Genomic DNA, 19,951 nt, shown 5'->3' on the forward strand with positions numbered 1-19,951 from the left:
CAATCCAACATTCATTCATTCAGTCATATTTACTGAGCACTTACTGGATGCAAAGCACTATACTAAGCACCTGGGAGAGCACAATCCAACATTTATTCATTCAATCGTATTTACTGAGCACTTACTGGATGCAAAGCACTGTACTACGCACAATTCAACATTCACTCATTCAATCGCATTTACTGAGCACTTACTGGGTGCAAAGCACTATACTAAGCACCTGGGAGAGCACAATCCAACATTTATTCATTAAATCGTATTTACTGAGCACTTACTGGGTGCAAAGCACTGTATTACGCACTTGGGAGAGCACAATCCAACATTCATTCATTCAATTGTATTTACTGAGCGCTTACCGGGTGCAAAGCACTGTACTATGCACTTGGGAGAGCACAATCCAACATTTATTCATTCAATCGTATTTACTGAACGCTTATTGGGTGCAAAGCACTGTACTATGCACTTGGGAGAGCACAATCCAACATTCATTCATTCAGTTGTATTTACTGAGCACTTACTGGGTGCAAAGCACTATACTAAGCACCTGGGAGAGCACAATCCAAGATTTATTCATTCAATCATATTTACTGAGCGCTTATTGGGTGCAAAGCACTGTACTACTCACAATTCAACATTCATTCATTCAATCATATTTACTGAGCACTTACTGGATGCAAAGCACTGTACTAAGCACCTGGGAGAGCACAATCCAACATTCATTCATTCAATCGCATTTACTGAGCACTTACTGGGTGCAAAGCACTGTACTAAGCACCTGGGAGAGCACAATCCAAGATTTATTCATTCAATCGTATTTACTGAGCGCTTACTGGGTTTAAAGCACTGCACTAAGCACTTGGAAGAGCACAATCCAACATTCATTCATTCAATCGTATTTATTGAGCACCTATTGGGTGCAAAGCACTGTACTACGCACTTGGGAGAGCACAATCCAACATTCATTCATTCAATCGTATTTACTGAGCACTTACTGGATGCAAAGCACTGTACTAAGCACCTGGGAGAGCACAATCCAACATTCATTCATTCAATCGTATTTACTGAGCACTTACTGGGTGCAAAGCACTGTACTAAGCACCTGGGAGAGCACAATCCAAGATTTATTCATTCAATCGTATTTACTGAGCGCTTACTGGGTGCAAAGCACTGTACTACTCACAATCCAACATTCATTCATTCAATAGTATTTACTGAGCGCTTACTGGGTGCAAAGCACTGTATTACGCACTTGGGAGAGCACAATCCAACATTCATTCATTCAATCGCATTTACTGAGCACTTACTGGGTGCAAAGCACTGTACTATGTACAATTCAACATTCATTCATTCAATCGTATTTACTGACAGCTTACTGGGTGCAAAGCACTATACTAAGCACTTGGAAGAGCACAATCCAACATTCATTCATTCAATAGTATTTACTGAGCGCTTACTGGGTGCAAAGCACTGTACTAAGCACCTGGGAGAGCACAATCCAACATTCATTCATTCAATCGTATTTTCTGAGCGCAAAGCACTACACTAAGCACTTGGAAGAGCACAATCCAACATTCATTCATTCAATCGCATTTACTGAGCGCGTATTGGGTGCAAAGCACTGTACTAAGCGCTTCGCAGAGGCCAATAGAACAACTGAATGAGCAAACACGATCCCGGCCTGTAGGGGGCGCACAAGAGGCGCTCAATAAAGGCAATTGATTGACAGATTCATCTTGGGGGCGGGGATTGACCAGTAGCCAATCAGAGCTCACCATGCAAATGAGGCTGCCGGCTTCCCCCTCTCCCACGCCGGCCCAGTGGAATGGCACGATCCTGACAGTAGCCAATCGGAGCTCGCCATGCAAATGAGGCTGCTGAGGTCGAGCCAGCCAATGCGGGGCCGGACAGTAGCCAATCGGAGCTCTCCATGCAAATGAGGCTGCTGTGTTCGAGCCGGCCAATGCGGGGCCGGTACGCTCCTGACAGTAGCCAATCGGAGCTCTCCATGCAAATGAGGCTGCTGCCGCCGAGCCGGCCAATGCGGGGCCGGTACACTCCTGACCGTAGCCAATCGGAGCTCGCCATGCAAATGAGGCTGCCGTGGTCGAGCTGGCCAATGCGGGGCCTCGCCATGCAAATGAGGATGCTGCCGTCGAGCCGGCCAATGCGGGGCCGGTACGCTCCCGACAGTAGCCAATCGGAGCTCGCCATGCAAATGAGGCTGCCGTAGTCGAGCCGGCCAATCGGGGGCCGGTACGCTCCTGACAGTAGCCAATCGGAGCTCGCCATGCAAATATGGCCGCTGCGGTCGAGCCGGCCAATCGGGGGCCGGTACGCTCCTGACAGTAGCCAATCGGAGCTCGCCATGCAAACGAGACTACGGTCTTCGGTCCTAGCGGTCCCCCAGGTTCTCTGGTTGTTATAGTGATAAACTGAGGCCTTGCCTCTTGCTTCTCCTGGGGGGAAGCGGGAGGGATAAAACAACCACCCCCCCAAATCCCCCCCAAATCCCTCTAATTCCTCCAGGGAAGGGAGAAAGGCCAGAGGGGAGAGCCGGGAATCCGTGCCAAAGAAAACAGCATCCGCCTGACAGGAGAAGAAGAAGAAGGGAGGCGGAGGAAGTCTCTCCCCTGGCCATGCCAGTGCTCATCAGGGCTGCTGAGTCAGAGCCGAGCATCCCCACATCTTTTCCCAATGAGCTTCCCTCCCTCACCATGGAGGAAATCGAGCACTCGTGCCCTCGGCCTCGCTTGGTGAGTACGGACAAAGGCCGGCGGGCCTACCCGCCTGGGCCTCCCCTGTACATATTTATTACTCTATCTATTTATTTATTTTACTTGTATATATCCATCCTATTTATTTTATTTTGTTGGTATGTTTGGTTTGGTTCCCTGTCTCCCCCTTTTAGACTGCGAGCCCACTGTTGGGTAGGGACCGTCTCTATGTGTTGCCAATTTGGACTTCCCAAGCGCATAGTAAGCGCTCAATAAATACGATTGATGATGATGATGATGATGTCCCGGAGGCCGAGCGCCTGGAAGATGCTCGGGCCGGAGCCGTGGGGTCAGAAACCTGGACCGCTCTCCCATTGGGAGCTGGCCGAAGGATGCTCTTGACACCGAGGCCTGCATCTTTAGGAGGAGGGCGAATGGACCGCCTTATCAGTGCTTCCTTAGTAGTTGAGGGGGAAGACCTCTCCCCAAGTAGTGGTGTTGCTTCACCTAGCCTTTCCCTGGGAAATCTATTGTTCATGTGTGTGTGTGTGTGTGTGTGTTTTGAATGGGATCTACTAAGCCTTTACCCTGTGCCAAGCATTGTTCTAAGCGCTGGGGTAGATACAAGGTTTCCTTGGTTGCGGGGGAAGATCTCTTCATGAGGAGCGGTGTTTCTTAATCTGGCCTTTCCCTGGGGACGGGCAATGTGTCTGTTTATTGTTTGTGTATGAGTGTGTGTGTGTGTGTGTGTGTTTTAGACTGTGAGCCCACTGTTGGGTAGGGACTGTCTCTATATGTTGCCCATTTGTACTTCCCAAGCGCTTAGTACAGTGCTCTGCACATAGTAAGCGCTCAATAAATACGATTGATGATGATCTACTAAGCGCTTACTCTGTGCCAAGCATTGTTCTAAGCTCTGGGATAGATACAAGGTTTCCTTAGTCGTTGCGGGGCAAGATCTCTTCGTGAGGAGCGGTGTTTCTTCACCTGGCCTTTCCCTGGGGACAGGCAACGTGTCTGTTTATTGTTTGTGTATGACTATGTGTGTGTGTGTGTTTAATGGGATTTACTAAGCGCTTACACTGTGCCAAGCACTGTTCTACGCGCTGGGGTAGATACAAGGTTTCCTTAGTCGTCGCGGGGGAAGATCTCTTCGTGAGGAGCGGTGTTTCTTAATCCGGCCTTTCCCTGGGGACAGGCAATGTGTCTGTTGATTGTTTGTGAGCCCACTGTTGGGTAGGGACTGTCTCTAGATGTTGCCAATTTGTACTTCCCAAGCGCTTAGTACAGTGCTCTGCACATAGTAGACGCTCAATAAATACGATTGATGATGATGAGTATGTGTGTGTGTGTTTAATGGGATTTACTAAGCACTTACACTGTACCAAGCATTGTTCTAAGCGCTGGGGTAGATACAAGGTTTCCTTAGTCGTTGCGGGGGAAGATCTCTTCGTGAGGAGCGGTGTTTCTTCACCTGGCCTTTCCCTGGGGACAGGCAATGTGTCTGTTTCTTGTTTGTGTATGAGTATGTGTGTGTGTGTGTGTGTGTGTGTTTAATGGGATCTACTAAGCGCTTACTCCGTGCCAAGCATTGTTCTAAGCGCTGGGGTAGATACAAGGTTTCCTTAGTCGTTGCGGGGGAAGATCTCTTCGTGAGGAGCGGTGTTTCTTCACCTGGCCTTTCCCTGGGGACAGGCAATGTGTCTGTTTCTTGTTTGTGTATGAGTATGTGTGTGTGTGTGTGTGTTTTAATGGGATTTATTAAGCGCTTACCCTGTGTCAAGCATTGTTCTAAGCGCTGGGGTAGATATAAGGTTTCCTTAGTAGCTGCGGGGGAAGATCTCTCCCTGAGGGGAGATGTTTCTTCACCTAGCCTTTCCCTGGGGACAAGTTTATTGTTTATGTATGAGTGTGTGTGTGTGTGTGTGTTTAATGGGATTTATTAAGCGCTTACACTGTGCCAAGCATTGTTCTAAGCGCTGGGGTAGGTACAAGGTTTCCTTAGTAGTTTCGGGGGAAGATCCCTCCCCGAGGAGAGGTGTTTCTTCACCTAGCCTTACCCTGGGGACAGGCAATGTGTCTGTTTATTGTTTGTGTATGAGTATGTGTGTGTGTGTGTATGTGTGTGTTTAATGGGATTTACTAAGCGCTTACACTGTGCCAAACATTGTTCTAAGCGCTGGGGTAGATACAAGGTTTCCTTAGTAGTTTCGGGGGAAGATCTCTCCCTGAGGAGCGGTGTTTCTTAATCTGGCCTTTCCCTGGGGGCAGGCAATGTGTCTGTTTCTTGTTTGTGTATGAGTATGTGTGTGTTTACTGGGATCTACTAAGCGCTTACTCTGTGCCAAGCATTGTTCTAAGCGCTGGGGTAGATACAAGGTTTCCTTAGTCGTTGCGGGGGAAGATCTCTTTGTGAGGAGCGGTGTTTCTTCACCTGGCCTTTCCCTGGGGACAGGCAATGTGTCTGTTTGTTGTTTGTGTATGAGTGTGTGTGTGTGTGTGTGTGTGTGTTTTAATGGGATTTATTAAGCGCTTACACTGTGCCAAGCATTGTTCTAAGTGCTAGGGTAGATACAAGGTTTCCTTAGTAGTTTCGGGGGAAGATCTCTCCCTGAGGAGAGGTGTTTCTTCACCTAGCCTTACCCTGGGGACAGGCAATGTGTCTGTTTATTGTTTGTGTATGAGTATGTGTGTGTGTGTGTGTGTGTGTGTTCAATGGGATTTATTAAGTGCTGACACTGTGCCAAGCGTTGTTTTAAGTGCTGGGGTAGATATAAGGTTTCCTCCTTAGTAGTTGCAGGGGAAGATCTCTCCCCAAGTAGTGGTGTTTCTTCAACTAGCCTTTCCCTGGGGGCAGGGAATCTGTCTATTTTATTTATTTATTTTGTGTGTGTGTGTGTGTGTGTGTGTGTGTGTGTGTGTGTGTGTTTTCAATGGGATTTACTAAGCGCTTACCCTGTGCCAAGCATTGTTCTAAGCGCTGGGGCAGATAGCAAGTTTTCCTTAGTAGTTGCGGGGGAAGATCTCTTCCCCCAAGTAGCAGTGTTTCTTCATCTAGCCTTTCCCTAGGGGCAGGGAATGTGTCTGATTATTGTTTTTGTGTTTGTGTGTGTGTGTGTTTTAATGGGATTTATTAAGCGCTTACACTGTGCCAAGCATTGTTCTAAGCGCTGGGGTAGATGCAAAGTTTCCTTAGTAGTTGTGGGGGAAGACCTCTCCCCAAGTAGTGGTGTTTCTTCACCTAGACTTTCCCTGGGGGCAGAGAATGTGTCTGTTTATTGTTCGTGTGTGTGTGTGTGTGTGTGTGTGTGTGTGTGTGTGTTTTAATGGGATTTATTAAGCGCTTACACTGTGCCAAGCATTGTTCTAAGCGCTGGGGTAGATGCAAAGTTTCCTTAGTAGTTGTGGGGGAAGACCTCTCCCCAAGTAGTGGTGTTTCTTCACCTAGACTTTCCCTGGGGGCAGGGAATGTGTCTGTTTATTGTTCATGTGTGTGTGTGTGTGTGTGTGTTTTAATGGGATTTATTAAGCGCTTACACTGTGCCAAGCATTGTTCTAAGCACTAGGGTAGATGCAAAGTTTCCTTAGTAGTTGTCGGGGAAGACCTCTCCCCAAGTAGTGGTGTTTCTTCACCTAGACTTTCCCTGGGGGCAGGGAATGTGGCTGTTTATTGTTCGTGTGTGTGTGTGTTTTAATGGGATTTATTAAGCGCTTACACTGTGCCAAGCATTGTTCTAAGCGCTGGGGTAGATACAAAGTGTCCTTAGTAGTTCTGGGGGAAGACCTCTCCCCTAGTAGTGGTGTTTCTTCACCTAGATTTTCCCTGGGGACAGGCAATGTGTCTGTTTATTGTTTGTGTATGAGTATGTGTGTGTGTGTGTGTGTGTGTGTGTGTGTTTTGAATGGGATTTATTAAGCGCTTACACTGTGCCAAGCATTGTTCTAAGCACTAGGGTAGATACAAAGTTTCCTTAGTAGTTGTCGGGGAAGACCTCTCCCCAAGTAGTGCTGTTTCTTCACCTAAATTTTCCCTGGGGACAGGCAATGTGTCTGTTTATTGTTTGTGTATGAGTGTGTGTGTGTGTGTGTGTGTGTGTGTGTGTGTGTGTGTGTGTGTTTTGAATGGGATTTATTAAGCGCTTACACTGTGCCAAGCATTGTTCTAAGCGCTGGGGTAGACACAAGTTTCCCTTAGTAGTTGCGGGGTAGCAGTGTTTCTTCATTTAGCCTTTCCCTGGGGGCGGGGAATGTGTCTGATCATCATCATCATCATCAATCGTATTTATTGAGCGCTTACTATGTGCAGAGCACTGTACTAAGCGCTTGGGAAGTCCAAATTGGCAACATATAGAGACAGTCCCTACCCAACAGTGGGCTCACAGTCTAAGAGGGGGAGACAGAGAACAAAACCAAACATACTAACAAAATAAAATAAATGGAATAGATATGTACAAGTAAAATAAATAAATAGAGTAATAAATATGTACAAACATATATCCATATATACAGGTGATTATGTTTAATAATCAGAGGTGAGTCTGATTATTGTTTGTGTGTGTGTGTGTGTGTGTGTGTGTGTGTGTGTGTGTGTGTGTGTTTAATGGGATTTACAAAGCGCTTACTCTGTGCCAAGCGTTATTCATCCATTCACTCACTCAATCGTATTTATTGAGCGCTTACTGTGTGCACAGCATAAGCGCTGGGGGTTAATACAAGGTTTCCTTAGTAGTTGTGGGGGAAGATCTCCCCCCAAGGAGTGGTGTTTCTTCACCTAGTCTTTCCCCGGGGGCAGGGAATGCGTCTGTTTATTATTTATGTGTGTGTGTGTGTGTGTGTTTTTAATGGGATTTACTAAGCGCTTACGCTGTGCCAAGCGTTGTTCTATGCGCTGGTGTAGATACAAGGTTTCCTTAGTAGTTGCGGGAGAAGATCTGTCCCTGAGGAGCGGTGTTTCTTCACTTAGCCTTTCCCTGGGGACAGGCAATGTGTCTGTTCATTGTTTGTGTATCATCATCATCAATCGTATTTATTGAGCGCTTACTCTGTGCAGAGCACTGTACTAAGCGCTTGGGAAGTACAAATTGGCAACATATAGAGACAGTCCCTACCCAGCAGCGGGCTCACAGTCTCAAAGGGGGAGACAGAGAACAAAACCAAACATACTCACAAAATAAAATAAATATTTGTGTATGAGTTTGTGTGTGTGTGTGTGTGTGTGTGTGTGTGTGTGTGTTTTAATGGGATTTCTTAATAATAACGATGGCATTTGTTAAGCGCTTACTATGTGCAGAGCCCTGTTCTAAGCGCCCGGGGCAGGGGGGGATACGTTTGTGCGGATTTATTACTCTATTTATTGATTTATTTTATTTGTACATATTTATTCTATTTATTTTATTTTGTTCATATGTTTGGTTTTGTTCTCTGTCTCCCCCTTCTAGACTGTGAGCCCGCTGTTGGTCGGGACCATCTCTAGATGTTGCCAAGCGCTTAGTCCAGTGCTCTGCACACAGTCAGCGCTCAATAAATACGATTGAATGAATGAATGAATATGTTTGTACGTCTATATTACTCTACTTATTTATTTATTTTATTTGTACATATTTATTCTATTGATTTTATTTTGTTAATATGTTTTGTTTTGTTCTCTGTCTCCCCCTTCTAGACTGTGAGCCCACTGTTGGGTCGGGACCGTCTCTCGATGTTCCCAAGCGCTTAGTCCAGTGCTCTGCACATAGTCAGCGCTCAATAAATACGATTGAATGAATGAATGAATATGTTTGTACGTCTACATTACTCTATTTATTTATTTATTTTATTTGTACATATTTATTCTATTGATTTTATTTTGTTAATATGTTTGGTTTTGTTCTCTGTCTCCCCCTTCTAGACTGTGAGCCCGCTGCTGGGTAGGGACCGTCTCTATATGTCGCCAACCTGGACTTCCAAAGCGCTTAGTACAGTGCCCTGCACACAGTAAGCGCTCAATAAATACGATTGATTGATTGATTGATTGAATGAATGAATGAATGGGGGGGGGGCGGGGGGGGGCCTTGTTCCCAATCCCAAGATCAGCCCAGCTCAGTCAGGATCCTCTGATTGGAGACCAAGAGGATGTCCCGGGCCGGAGCCCAATGCTCCTCAATCAATCAATCAATCAATCAATCGTATTTATTGAGCGCTTACTGTGTGCAGAGCACTGTACTAAGTGCTTGGGAAGTACTTAATAATAATTCTGGCATTTGTTAAGTGCTTACTATGTGCCAGACACCGCGGCAGCACTGGGGTCTCCCCCTTCTAGACTGTGAGCCCACTGTTGGGTAGGGACTGTCTCCATATGTTGCCAACTTGTACTTCCCAAGCGCTTAGTACAGTGCTGTGCACACAGTAAGCGCTCAATAAATACGATTGATGATGATGATGATGGGGTGGATACGAGCAAACTGGGCTGGACACGTGCGGCTCCCAGTTTCGATCCCCGTTTTACAGATGAGGGAACTGAGGTCCAGAGAAGTGAAATGACTTACCCAAGGTCTCACAGCAGACGAGTGGCAGAGCCGGGATTAGAACCCACGACCTTCTGACTCTCAGGTTCGGACTCTAGGCGCTAGGCCGTGCTGCTTTCTTTGAGGAGCCTTTGTTTCTCCTAGGGGAAGAGTTAAGATTCATTCATTCATTCAATCGTATTGACTGAGCGCTTACTGTGTGCAGAGCACTGTACTAAGCGCTTGGGAAGTACTCAATAATAATAATTCTGGCATTTGTTAAGTGCTTACTATGTGCCAGACACCACGGCAGCACTGGGGTGGATAGGAGCAAACTGGGTTGGACACGTGCGGCTCCCAGTTTTACAGATGAGGGAACTGAGGTCCAGAGAAGTGAAATGACTTACCCAAGGTCTCACAGCAGACGAGTGGCAGAGCCGGGATTAGAACCCACGACCTTCTGACTCTCAGGTTCGGACTCTAGGCGCTAGGCCGTGCTGCTTTCTTTGGGGAGCCTTTGTTTCTCCTAGGGGAAGAGTTGAGATTCATCCATTCATTCATTCAATCGTATTTATTGAGCGCTTACTGTGTGCAGAGCACTGTACTAAGCGCTTGGGAAGTACAAGTCGGCGACATATAGAGACGGTCCCTACCCGACAGCGGGCTCACAGTCTAGAAGGGGGAGACAGAGAACAAAACAAAATATATTAACAAAATAAAATAAATAGAATAGTAAATATTCATTCATTCATTCATTCGTATTTATTGAGTGCTTACCGTGTGCGTAGCACTGTACTAAGTGCTTGGGAAGTACAAATTGGCGACATATAGAGATGGTCCCTACCCCACAGCAGGCTCACAGTCTAGAAGGAGGAGACAGACAACAAAACAAAATATATTAACAAAATAAAATAAATAGAATAGTAAATATTCATTCATTCATTTATTCAATCGTATTTACTGAGCGCTTACCGTGTGCAGAGCACTGTACTAAGCGCTTGTGAAGTACAAGTTGGCAACATATAGAGACGGCCCCTACCCAACAGCAGGCTCACAGTCTAGAAGGGGGAGACAGACAAAAAAACAAAATATATTAACAAAATAAAATAAACAGAATAGTAAATATCCATTCATTCATTCAATCGTATTTATTGAGCGCTTACTGTGTGCATAGCACTGTACTAAGGGCTTGGGAAGTACAAGTTGGCAACATATAGAGACGGCCCCTACCCCACAGCGGGCTCACAGTAGAAGGGGGAGACAGACAACAAAACAAAATATATTAACAAAATAAAATAAATAGAATAGTAAATATTCATTCATTCATTCAATCGTATTTATTGAGTGCTCACTGTGTGCGTAGCACTGTACTAAGCGCTTGGGAACTACAAGTTGGCGACATATAGAGACGGTCCCTACCCAACAGCGGGTTCACAGTCTAGAAGAGGGAGACAGACAACAAAACAAAATATATTAACAAAATAAAATAAATAGAATAGTAAATATTCATTCATTCATTCAATCATATTTATTGAGTGCTTACCGTGTGCAGAGCACTGTACTAAGCGCTTGGGAAGTACAAGTTGGCAACATATAGAGATGGTCCCTACCCAACAGTGGGCTCACAGGCTAGAAGTCTATTTATTTATTAATCTTGTACATATCTGTTCTATTTATTTTATTTTGTTAGTATGTTTGGTTTTTTGTCTGTCTCCCCCTTCTAGACTGTGAGCCCGCTGTTGGGTAGGGACCGTCTCTAGATGTTGCCGACTTGTACTTCCCAAGCGCTTAGTCCAGTGCTCTGCACACAGTAAGCGCTCAATAAATACGATTGAAGATGATGATGACTGTCTCTATGTGTTGCTGACTTGTACTTCCCAAGCGCTTAGTCCAGTGCTCTGCACACAGTAAGTGCTCAATAAATACGATTGATTGATTGATTGATTGATAGAAGGGGGAGACAGACAGCAAAACAAGACACAGTAACAAAATAAAATAAATAGAATAAATATGTACAAATAAAATAGAGTAATAAATAAGTAATAATAATAATGGCATTTATTAAGCACTTACTATGTGCAAAGCACTGTTCTAAGCGCTGGGAAGGTTACAACGTGATCGGGTTGTCCCACGGGGACTCACAGTCTTAATAAATGCTTAATAAATGCCATCATTATTAATCGATCAATCAATCGTATTTATTGAGCACTTACTATGTGCAGAGCACTGGACTAAGCGCTTGGGAAGTACAAGTTGGCAACATCTAGGGACGGTCCCTACCCAACAGTGGGCTCACAGTCTAAATCATTATTATTATATAATAGATAAAGCCCAGGCCCGGAAGTCCGAGGACCTGGATTTTAATCCCGGCTCCGCCACTCATCTACAGTGAGACCTTGGACGAGTCACTTCACTTCTCTGGGCCTCAGTTACTCATCTGTAAATTGGGGATTAAGAGCGTGAGCCCCGTGTGGGCCAGGGACTGTGTCCGACCTGATTAGCTTGTATCTATTCCAGCGCTTAGAATAGTGCTTAATAATAATAACGATGGTATTTGTTGAGCGCTTACTATGTGCAAAGCACTGTTCTAAGCGCTGAAAAGGGAGACGACGAGGCTGACACATAGTAAGCGTCGAATACTATTATTATTATTAATGAATACAATCGGCTGATTGACTGACTGCCATACACTGTACTAAGCGCTGGGGCGAATACAAGGTAATCGGGTTGGACACAGTCCCTTGGCCCATGTGGGAAATGACAGTCTCAATTCCCATTTTACAGATGAGGTGACTGAGGTCCAGGGAAGAGAAGTGACTTGCCCGAGGTCACACGGCGGACAAGCGGCGGGGCCAGGATTCGAACCCAGGTCCTTCGGAAACCCAGGCCCGGGTTCCATCCAGTAGGCCGCACCGCTTCTCGCCTTCTCCTCTTCACAACCAAAATCTCCTCAGTGGAGTTAATAATAATAATAATAATAATAATAATAATAATAATAACAATAATAATAATAATAATAATGGTATTTGTTAAGCACTTACTATGTGCCAAGCACTGTTCTAAGCGCTGGGGTAGATACAAGGTAATCATGTTGTCCCACGAGGGGCTCACAGTCTCCATCCCCATTTTACAGATGAGGGAACTGAGGCCCAGAGAAGTGAAGTGACTTGCCCCAAGTCACACAGCTGACAAGTGGTGGAGCCGGGATTTGAACCCGTGACCCCTGACTCCAAAGCCCGGGCTCTTTCCAGTGAGCCACACTGCTTCCCATGGTACTTATTAAGCACTTACTATGTGCCAGGCACTGTTCTAAGCGCCGGAGTAGTTATAAATTAATCAGGTTGGACACGGTTCCTGTCCCACAAAGGGCTCACGGACTTAATCTCCCTTTTAATCATTCATTCAATCATCATCATCATCAATTGTATTTATTGAGCGCTTACTATGTGCGGAGCACCGTACTAAGCGCTTGGGAAGTACAAATTGGCAACACATAGAGACAGTCCCTACCCAACAGTGGGCTCACAGTCTAAAAGAAAAGATTTTATCTCAGCACTCTTAGGTGATCTATTCTAAACCCTCCTAGGTTTCAACTCTCATACCAGAGGGGGGATTAGAACCCAGGCCTCCAACCTTTCAAGGCTGTTACTTTCCCTCTGAGCCACCACAGGCCTCAATCGTATTTATTGAGCGCTTATTGTGTGCAGAGCACTGTACTAAGCGCTTATGGTGCCTTAGAGCTGAGAGGAGGCAGTGTGGCCAAGCGGAAAGAGGCCGGCAATGGGAGACGGGGGGGATGGGGTTCGAGTTAAGCCCCAGTTGGGCTGCGTGACCTCAGGCGAGTCGCTTACCCCTTCTGGACCTCGGCTTCCTCATCTGTAAAATGGGGAGAAGGCAACCATTTCCACCATTTTTCAACTTTAACTCCTCTGTTGGCTCCAGCTTCTGACAGCTGGAAACCGGACACCGGCAGCTCGGTGTGGGCAGGGGATGTGTCTGTTTAGCATCCTGTAGTCATCATCATCAATCGTATTTATTGAGCGCTTACTCTGTGCAGAGCACTGTACTAAGCGCGTGGGAAGTCCAAGTTGGCAACATATAGAGACAGTCATCATCATCATCATCGATCGTATTTATTGAGCGCTTACTGTGTGCAGAGCGCTGTACTAAGCGCTTGGGAAGTCCAAGTTGGCAACATATAGAGACAGTCATCATCATCATCATCATCGATCGTATTTATTGAGCGCTTACTCTGTGCACAGCACTGTACTAAGCGCTTGGGAAGTCCAAGTTGGCAACATATAGAGACAGTCATCATCATCATCATCATCGATCGTATTTATTGAGTGCTTACTCTGTGCAGAGCACTGTACTAAGCGCGTGGGAAGTCCAAGTTGGCAACATATAGAGACAGTCATCATCATCATCATCGATCGTATTTATTGAGTGCTTACTGTGTGCAGAGCGCTGTACTAAGCGCTTGGGAAGTCCAAGTTGGCAACATATAGAGACAGTCATCATCATCATCATCAATCGTATTTATTGAGCGCTTACTGTGTGCAGAGCACTGTACTAAGCGCTTGGGAAGTCCAAGTTGGCAACATATAGAGACAGTCATCATCATCATCATCAATCTTATTTATTGAGTGCTTACTGTGTGCAGAGCACTGTACTAAGCGCTTGGGAAGTACAAGTTGGCAACATATAGAGACAGTCATCATCATCATCGTCAATCGTATTTATTGAGCGCTTACTCTGTGCAGAGTGCTGTACTAAGCGCTTGGGAAGTACAAATTGGCAACATCTAGAGACAGTCCCTACCCAACAGCGGGCTCACAGTCTAAAAGGGGGAGACGGAGAACAAAACCAAACATACTCACAAAATAAAATAAATAGAATAGATATGGACAAATAAATAAGTAAATAAATAGAGTAATAAATCTGTACAAACATATATCCATATATACAGGTGCTGTGGGGAAGGGAAGGAGGTAAGATGGGGGGATGAAGGGGAGAGGAAGGAGGGGGCTCAGTCTGGGAAGGCCTCCTGGAGGAGGTGAGCTCTCAGCAGGGCCTTGAAGGGAGGAAGAGAGTCCTCTCCCCGGCGCTCGGTCCACCGCTCAGCACACGGTAAGCGACTGTCTCTCTATGTTGCCAATCTGTACTTCCCAAGCGCTTAGTACAGTGCTCTGCACACAGTAAGCGCTCAATAAATACGATTGATGATGACTGAACGAGAGGGAAGTGACCGACCCAAGGTCCCACAGCAGGCCCGCGGCGGAGCGGGGATCAGAAGGCGGGCGCGTCCCGCTGGCATGCGGGCCTGGGCTGTGGCCACCGCCTCACGACCGTCGCGGCCCGGGAGCCGGGGATGGGGGAGACGCCCCCCGGGCTGGAGTGTGTTGACCGACCGTGTCCGTCCCTCCCTCCCCGCCACCAGACGGTGACCGCCCCAGCCCCGTTTGCCGACGACGGCGGCTGCGAGTGCCGAGCGCCGCACGACCGGCTGAGCGTCGCCCAGGCCCGCCGGGGGACCCCAGGTGAGCCCCTGCCCCGCCGCCCGCGATGGAGGGGACCCCCCGTCCCGAACCCCTCCGCCCACTCGGTCCTCACTGAGGCCCTTGGTAGCCTGAATCCCTCCCGCTGCGCCCGCAACCTGGAACTGGGATCTGAATCTGGGCCTTTGATTATTTTCCTCCCCGGGGCCTGCTCGCGCGGACCCCTCTCGTTGCTCGTATCGCCTCCTTTTCGGGGGGCGGGTGGGGGAGATCCCTGAGGGACAGAAGAAGAAACAGGCCCAGAGAGGGCCGGTGATTCGCCCAAGGTCACCCAGTAAGGCCGGTAGTAGACCCCCGGACTCCCAAGCACGTGCTGTTTCCCGCTGACTCCTCTAGACTCCAAGCTCGCCGCGGGCAGGAAACGTACCTCTCTACTGCAGTGTGGCTCAGTGGAAAAGAGCCCGGGCTTTGGAGTCAGAGGTCATGGGTTCAAATCCCGGCTCCGCCAATTGTCAGCTGTGTGACTTTGGGCAAGTCACTTCACTTCTCTGGGCCTCAGTTACCTCATCTGTAAAATGGGGATGAAGACTGTGAGCCCCCTGTGGGACAACCTGATCACCTTGTAATCTCCCCAGCGCTTAGAACAGTGCTTTGCACATAGTAAGCGCTTAATAAATGCCATCATTATTATTATTATTATTATTGCAGCGTGGCTCAGTGGAAAAGAGCCCGGGCTTTGGAGTCAGAGGTCATGGGTTCAAATCCCGGCTCCGCCAATTGTCAGCTGTGTGACTTCGGGCAAGTCACTTAACTTCTCTGTGCCTCAGTTCCCTCATCTGTAAAATGGGGATGAAGACTGTGAACCCCCTGTGGGACAACCTGATCACCTTGTAATCTCCCCAGCGCTTAGAACAGTGCTTTGCACATAGTAAGCGCTTAATAAATGCCATTATTATTATTATTATTATTATTATTATTATTATTATTATTATTATTGCAGCGTGGCTCAGTGGAAAAGACCCCGGGCTTTGGAGTCAGAGGTCATGGGTTCAAATCCCGGCTCCGCCAATTGTCAGCTGTGTGACTTTGGGCAAGTCACTTCACCTCTCTGGGCCTCAGTTCCCTCATCTGTAAAATGGGGATGAAGACTGTGAGCCCCCTGTGGGACAACCTGATCACCTTGTAATCTCCCCAGCGCTTAGAACAGTGCTTTGCACATAGTAAGCGCTTAATAAATGCCATCATTATTATTGCTCTGTTGGTCTCTCCCAAGCGCTCAGTCCAGCGCTGTCAATAAGCTCACTGTGGTTAAGGAATGCATCATCATCATCATCATCATCAATCGTATTTATTGAGCGCTTACTATGTGCAGAGCACTGTACTAAGCCGCTTGGGAAGTACAAATTGGCAACATCTAGAGACAGTCCCTACCCAACAGCGGGCTCACAGTCTAAAAGGGGGAGACAGAGAAATGTATCTGTTTATCGTTCATTCATTCATTCAATCGTATTTATTGAGCGCTTACTTTTTTTTTACATTTATTAAGCGCTTACTATGTGCCAAGCACTGTTCTAAGCGCTGGGGAGGTTACAAGGTGATCAGGTTGTCCCACAGGGGGCTCACAGTCTTAATCCCCATTTTACAGATGAGGGAACTGAGGCCCGGAGAAGTGACTTGGCCAAAGTCACACAGCCGACAGCTGGCAGAGCCGGGATTTGAACCCGCGACCTCTGACTCCAAAGCCCGGGCTCTTCCCAGCGAGCCACGCTGCTTGCTGTGTGCAGAGCACTGGACTGAGCGCTTGGGAAGTCCAAGTTGGCAACCTAGAGAGACGGTCATCATCATCAATCGTATTTATTGAGCGCTTACTGTGTGCAGAGCACTGTACTAAGCGCTTGGGAAGTACAAATTGACAGTCCCTACCCAACAGCGGGCTTACAGTCTGGAAGACTGTCGTCCTCTCCCAAGCACTCAGTACAGTGCCCTGCGCACAGTGAGCGCCAGATCACTACGACCGGACGAATCCCTCCGTCCCCCGCGACCCGGCGAACGATGATCGGAAGTTCCTTCGTTCATTAGCGCGAATTTATCGGGCGTCTACTGTGTGCAGAGCGCTGTACTGAGCGCCCGCCGACCCCCACGACCAACTAACAGACCGCATCTCTTTGCTCCCGTAGCCGACAGACCGGTCCGAGTCTACGCGGACGGGATCTTTGACCTCTTCCACTCGGGCCACGCCCGGGCCCTGATGCAGGCCAAGGCTTTGTTCCCCAACAGCTACTTGTTGGTGGGAGGTAAGATCCGCTCATGCGTTCGTTCAGGCGGATGTACTGAGCGCTCACTGTTTGCAGAGCACTGTATTAAGCGCTCGGAAAGTACAGTCGGCAACAGATAACCCGTCTGATCGCGGGGTCTCGTCCCCCTGGTCCCCCCACCACGCACGGATCCCCCGAGGCCGCCTTAGCGTGCCCTGTGGAATTCTGCGATTGAGTGTATATATATGTGTATATATGTATATTGAGTGTATATATGTTTGTACGTATTTATTCTATTTATTTTATTTTGCTAATATGTTTTATTTTGTTGTCTGTCTCCCCCTTCTAGACTGTGAGCCCGCTGTTGGGTAGGGACCGTCTCTAGATGTTGCCAACTTGGACTTCCCAAGCGCTTAGTCCAGTGCTCTGCACACAGTAAGCGCTCAATAAATACGACTGACTGACTGAATGAATGAATATTTATTACTCTATTTATTGATTTATTTTACTTGTACCTATCTATTGTATTTATTTTATTTTGTTAGTATGTTTGGTTTTGTTCTCTGTCTCCCCCTTTTAGACTGTGAGCCCGCTGTTGGGTAGGGACCGTCTCTAGATGTTGCCAACTTGGACTTCCCAAGCGCTTAGTCCAGTGCTCTGCACACAGTAAGCGCTCAATAAATACGATTGAAGGAATGAACAAATGCTATTATTATTATTATTATTATCTAGACTGTGAGCCCGCTGTTGGGTAGGGACCATCTCTAGATGTTGCCAACTTGGACTTCCCAAGTGCTTAGTCCAGTGCTCTGCACACAGTAAGCGCTCAGTAAATACGACTGACTGAATGAATGAATATTTATTACTCTATTTATTTATTTACTTGTACCTATCTATTCTATTTATTTTATTTTGTTAGTATGTTTGGTTTTGTTCTCTGTCTCCCCCTTCTAGACTGTGAGCCCACTGTTGGGTAGGGACTGTCTCTAGATGTTGCCAACTTGGACTTCCCAAGCGCTTAGTACAGTGCTCTGCACACAGTAAGCGCCCAATAAATACGGCTGAATGAATGAATGAATGAATATTTATTACTCTATTTATTTATTTATTTTACTTGTACCTATCTATTCTATTTATTTTATTTTGTGAGTATGTTTGGTTTTGTTCTCTGTCTCCCCCTTTTAGACTGTGAGCCCACTGTTGGGTAAGGACCGTCTCTATATGTTGCCAACTTGGACTTCCCAAGCGCTTAGTACAGTGCTCTGCACACAGTAAGCGCCCAATAAATACGACTGAATGAATGAATGAATGAATATTTATTACTCTATTTATTTATTTTACTTGTACCTATCTATTCTATTTATTTTATTTTGTTAGTATGTTTGGTTTTGTTCTCCGTCTCCCCCTTTTAGACTGTGAGCCCGCTGTCGGGTAGGGACTGTCTCTATATGTTGCCAACTTGGACTTCCCAAGCTCTTAGTACAGTGCTCTGCACACAGTAAGCGCTCAATAAATACGACTGATTGATTGCCTCTCTTTCGGTCCAGTCCCCTGCCTCTGTGCAGGCAGGGTCACCTGGCGCTCCTCTCTTGATGATGATGATGGTATTTGTTAAGCGCCTACTATGTGCAAAGCACTGTTCTAAGCGCTGGGGAGGTTACAAGGTGATCAGGTTGTCCCACGGGGGGCTCACAGTCTTAATCCCCATTTTACAGATGAGGGAACTGAGGCACAGAGAAGTTAAACGACTCGCCCGAAGTCACCCAGCTGGCAATTGGCGGAGCCGGGATTTGAACCCATGACTTCTGACTCCAAAGCCCGGGCTCTTTCCACTGAGCCACGCTGCTTCTCTAGCCACGCCATTTATTTATATTGATGCCTGTTTACTTGTGTCTATAGCTATAATTCTACTTATTTATAGATGCCTGATTGCTTGTTTGGACGTCTGTCTCTCCCCCTTTTAGACTGTGAGCCCACTGTTGGGTAGGGACTGTCTCTATATGTTGCCAATTTGTACTTCCCAAGCGCTTAGTACAGTGCTCTGCACACTGTAAGTGCTCAATAAATACGATTGATGATGATGATGATGATGTCTCCCCCCTTCTAGACTGATGTAAGCAGGGACTGTCTCTCTTCATTGCTGAATTGTCCTCTCCAACTGCTTAGTACAGTGCTCTGCGCACAGTAATCAATCAATCGTATTTGTTGAGCGCTTACTGTGTGCAGAGCACTGTACTAAGCGCTTGGGAAGTACAAGTTGGCAACATAGATGTGCTCAGTAAGTGCTCAGTCAATACAACCGAATGTCTGAGGCCCTCAAGGGAGGGCCCCGCTAACTGTAGTAGACTCTCCTGCGCGTTGAGTACAGTGCCCTGGCCCCAACAGGCCCGGGGAGCACTGTATTCTGTACACAGGGACTGTGTCCAAATTGATTAACTTGAATCTACCCCAGCGCTTAGAACAGCGCTTGAACCATAGTAAGCGCTTAACGAATATCGCTATTATCAATCAATCGTATTTATTGAGCGCTTACTGTGTGCAGAGCACTGTACTAAGCGCTTGGGAGGTCCAAGTTGGCAACATATAGAGACAGTCCCTACCCAACAGTGTATATGTTGCCAACTTGGACTTCCCAAGCGCTTAGTACAGTGCTCTGCACACAGTAAGCGCTCAATAAATATGATTGATTGATTGATTGATTGAACAGTGGGCCATTACTATCAATCTGCCTCTCGCCCACATCCTGCCTGGAACGCCCTCCCTCTTCGTATCTGACAGACGACTAGTCCTCCGCGCTTCAAAGCCTTATCAATCAATCGTATTTATTGAGCGCCTACCGTGTGCAGAGCACTGTACTAAGCGCTTAGAGCACTGTCCTAAGCGCTTGCCGAAGGCCCACCTCCTCCAAGAGGCCCTCCCTGACTAAGCCCCCTCTTCCTCTTCTCCCCTCCCTTCGGCATCACCCCATCTTGCTCCCAGCGTGGCTCAGTGGAAAGAGCCCG

General features: G+C 47.0%; 1 protein-coding gene across 2 annotated transcripts in view; it reads left to right on the forward strand.

The window, feature by feature from the left end:
• The first annotated feature begins 2,440 nt into the window (after nt 1–2,440).
• PCYT1B (phosphate cytidylyltransferase 1, choline, beta) overlaps nt 2,441–19,951 on the forward strand; it is a 33,062-nt gene continuing 15,551 nt past the window's right edge. For both annotated transcript variants that reach the window (XM_038757274.1, XM_038757275.1), the window contains exons 1-3: nt 2,441–2,753; nt 14,637–14,736; nt 16,872–16,988. In XM_038757274.1, the coding sequence (XP_038613202.1) occupies nt 2,637–2,753; nt 14,637–14,736; nt 16,872–16,988 (334 nt within the window). In that variant the 5' untranslated portion in view covers nt 2,441–2,636. The remainder of the gene's footprint in view (nt 2,754–14,636; nt 14,737–16,871; nt 16,989–19,951) is intronic.

Source organism: Tachyglossus aculeatus, chromosome 15 (genome assembly GCF_015852505.1).
Source record: "Tachyglossus aculeatus isolate mTacAcu1 chromosome 15, mTacAcu1.pri, whole genome shotgun sequence".
In the NCBI taxonomy this organism is placed as follows: Eukaryota; Metazoa; Chordata; class Mammalia; order Monotremata; family Tachyglossidae; genus Tachyglossus; species Tachyglossus aculeatus.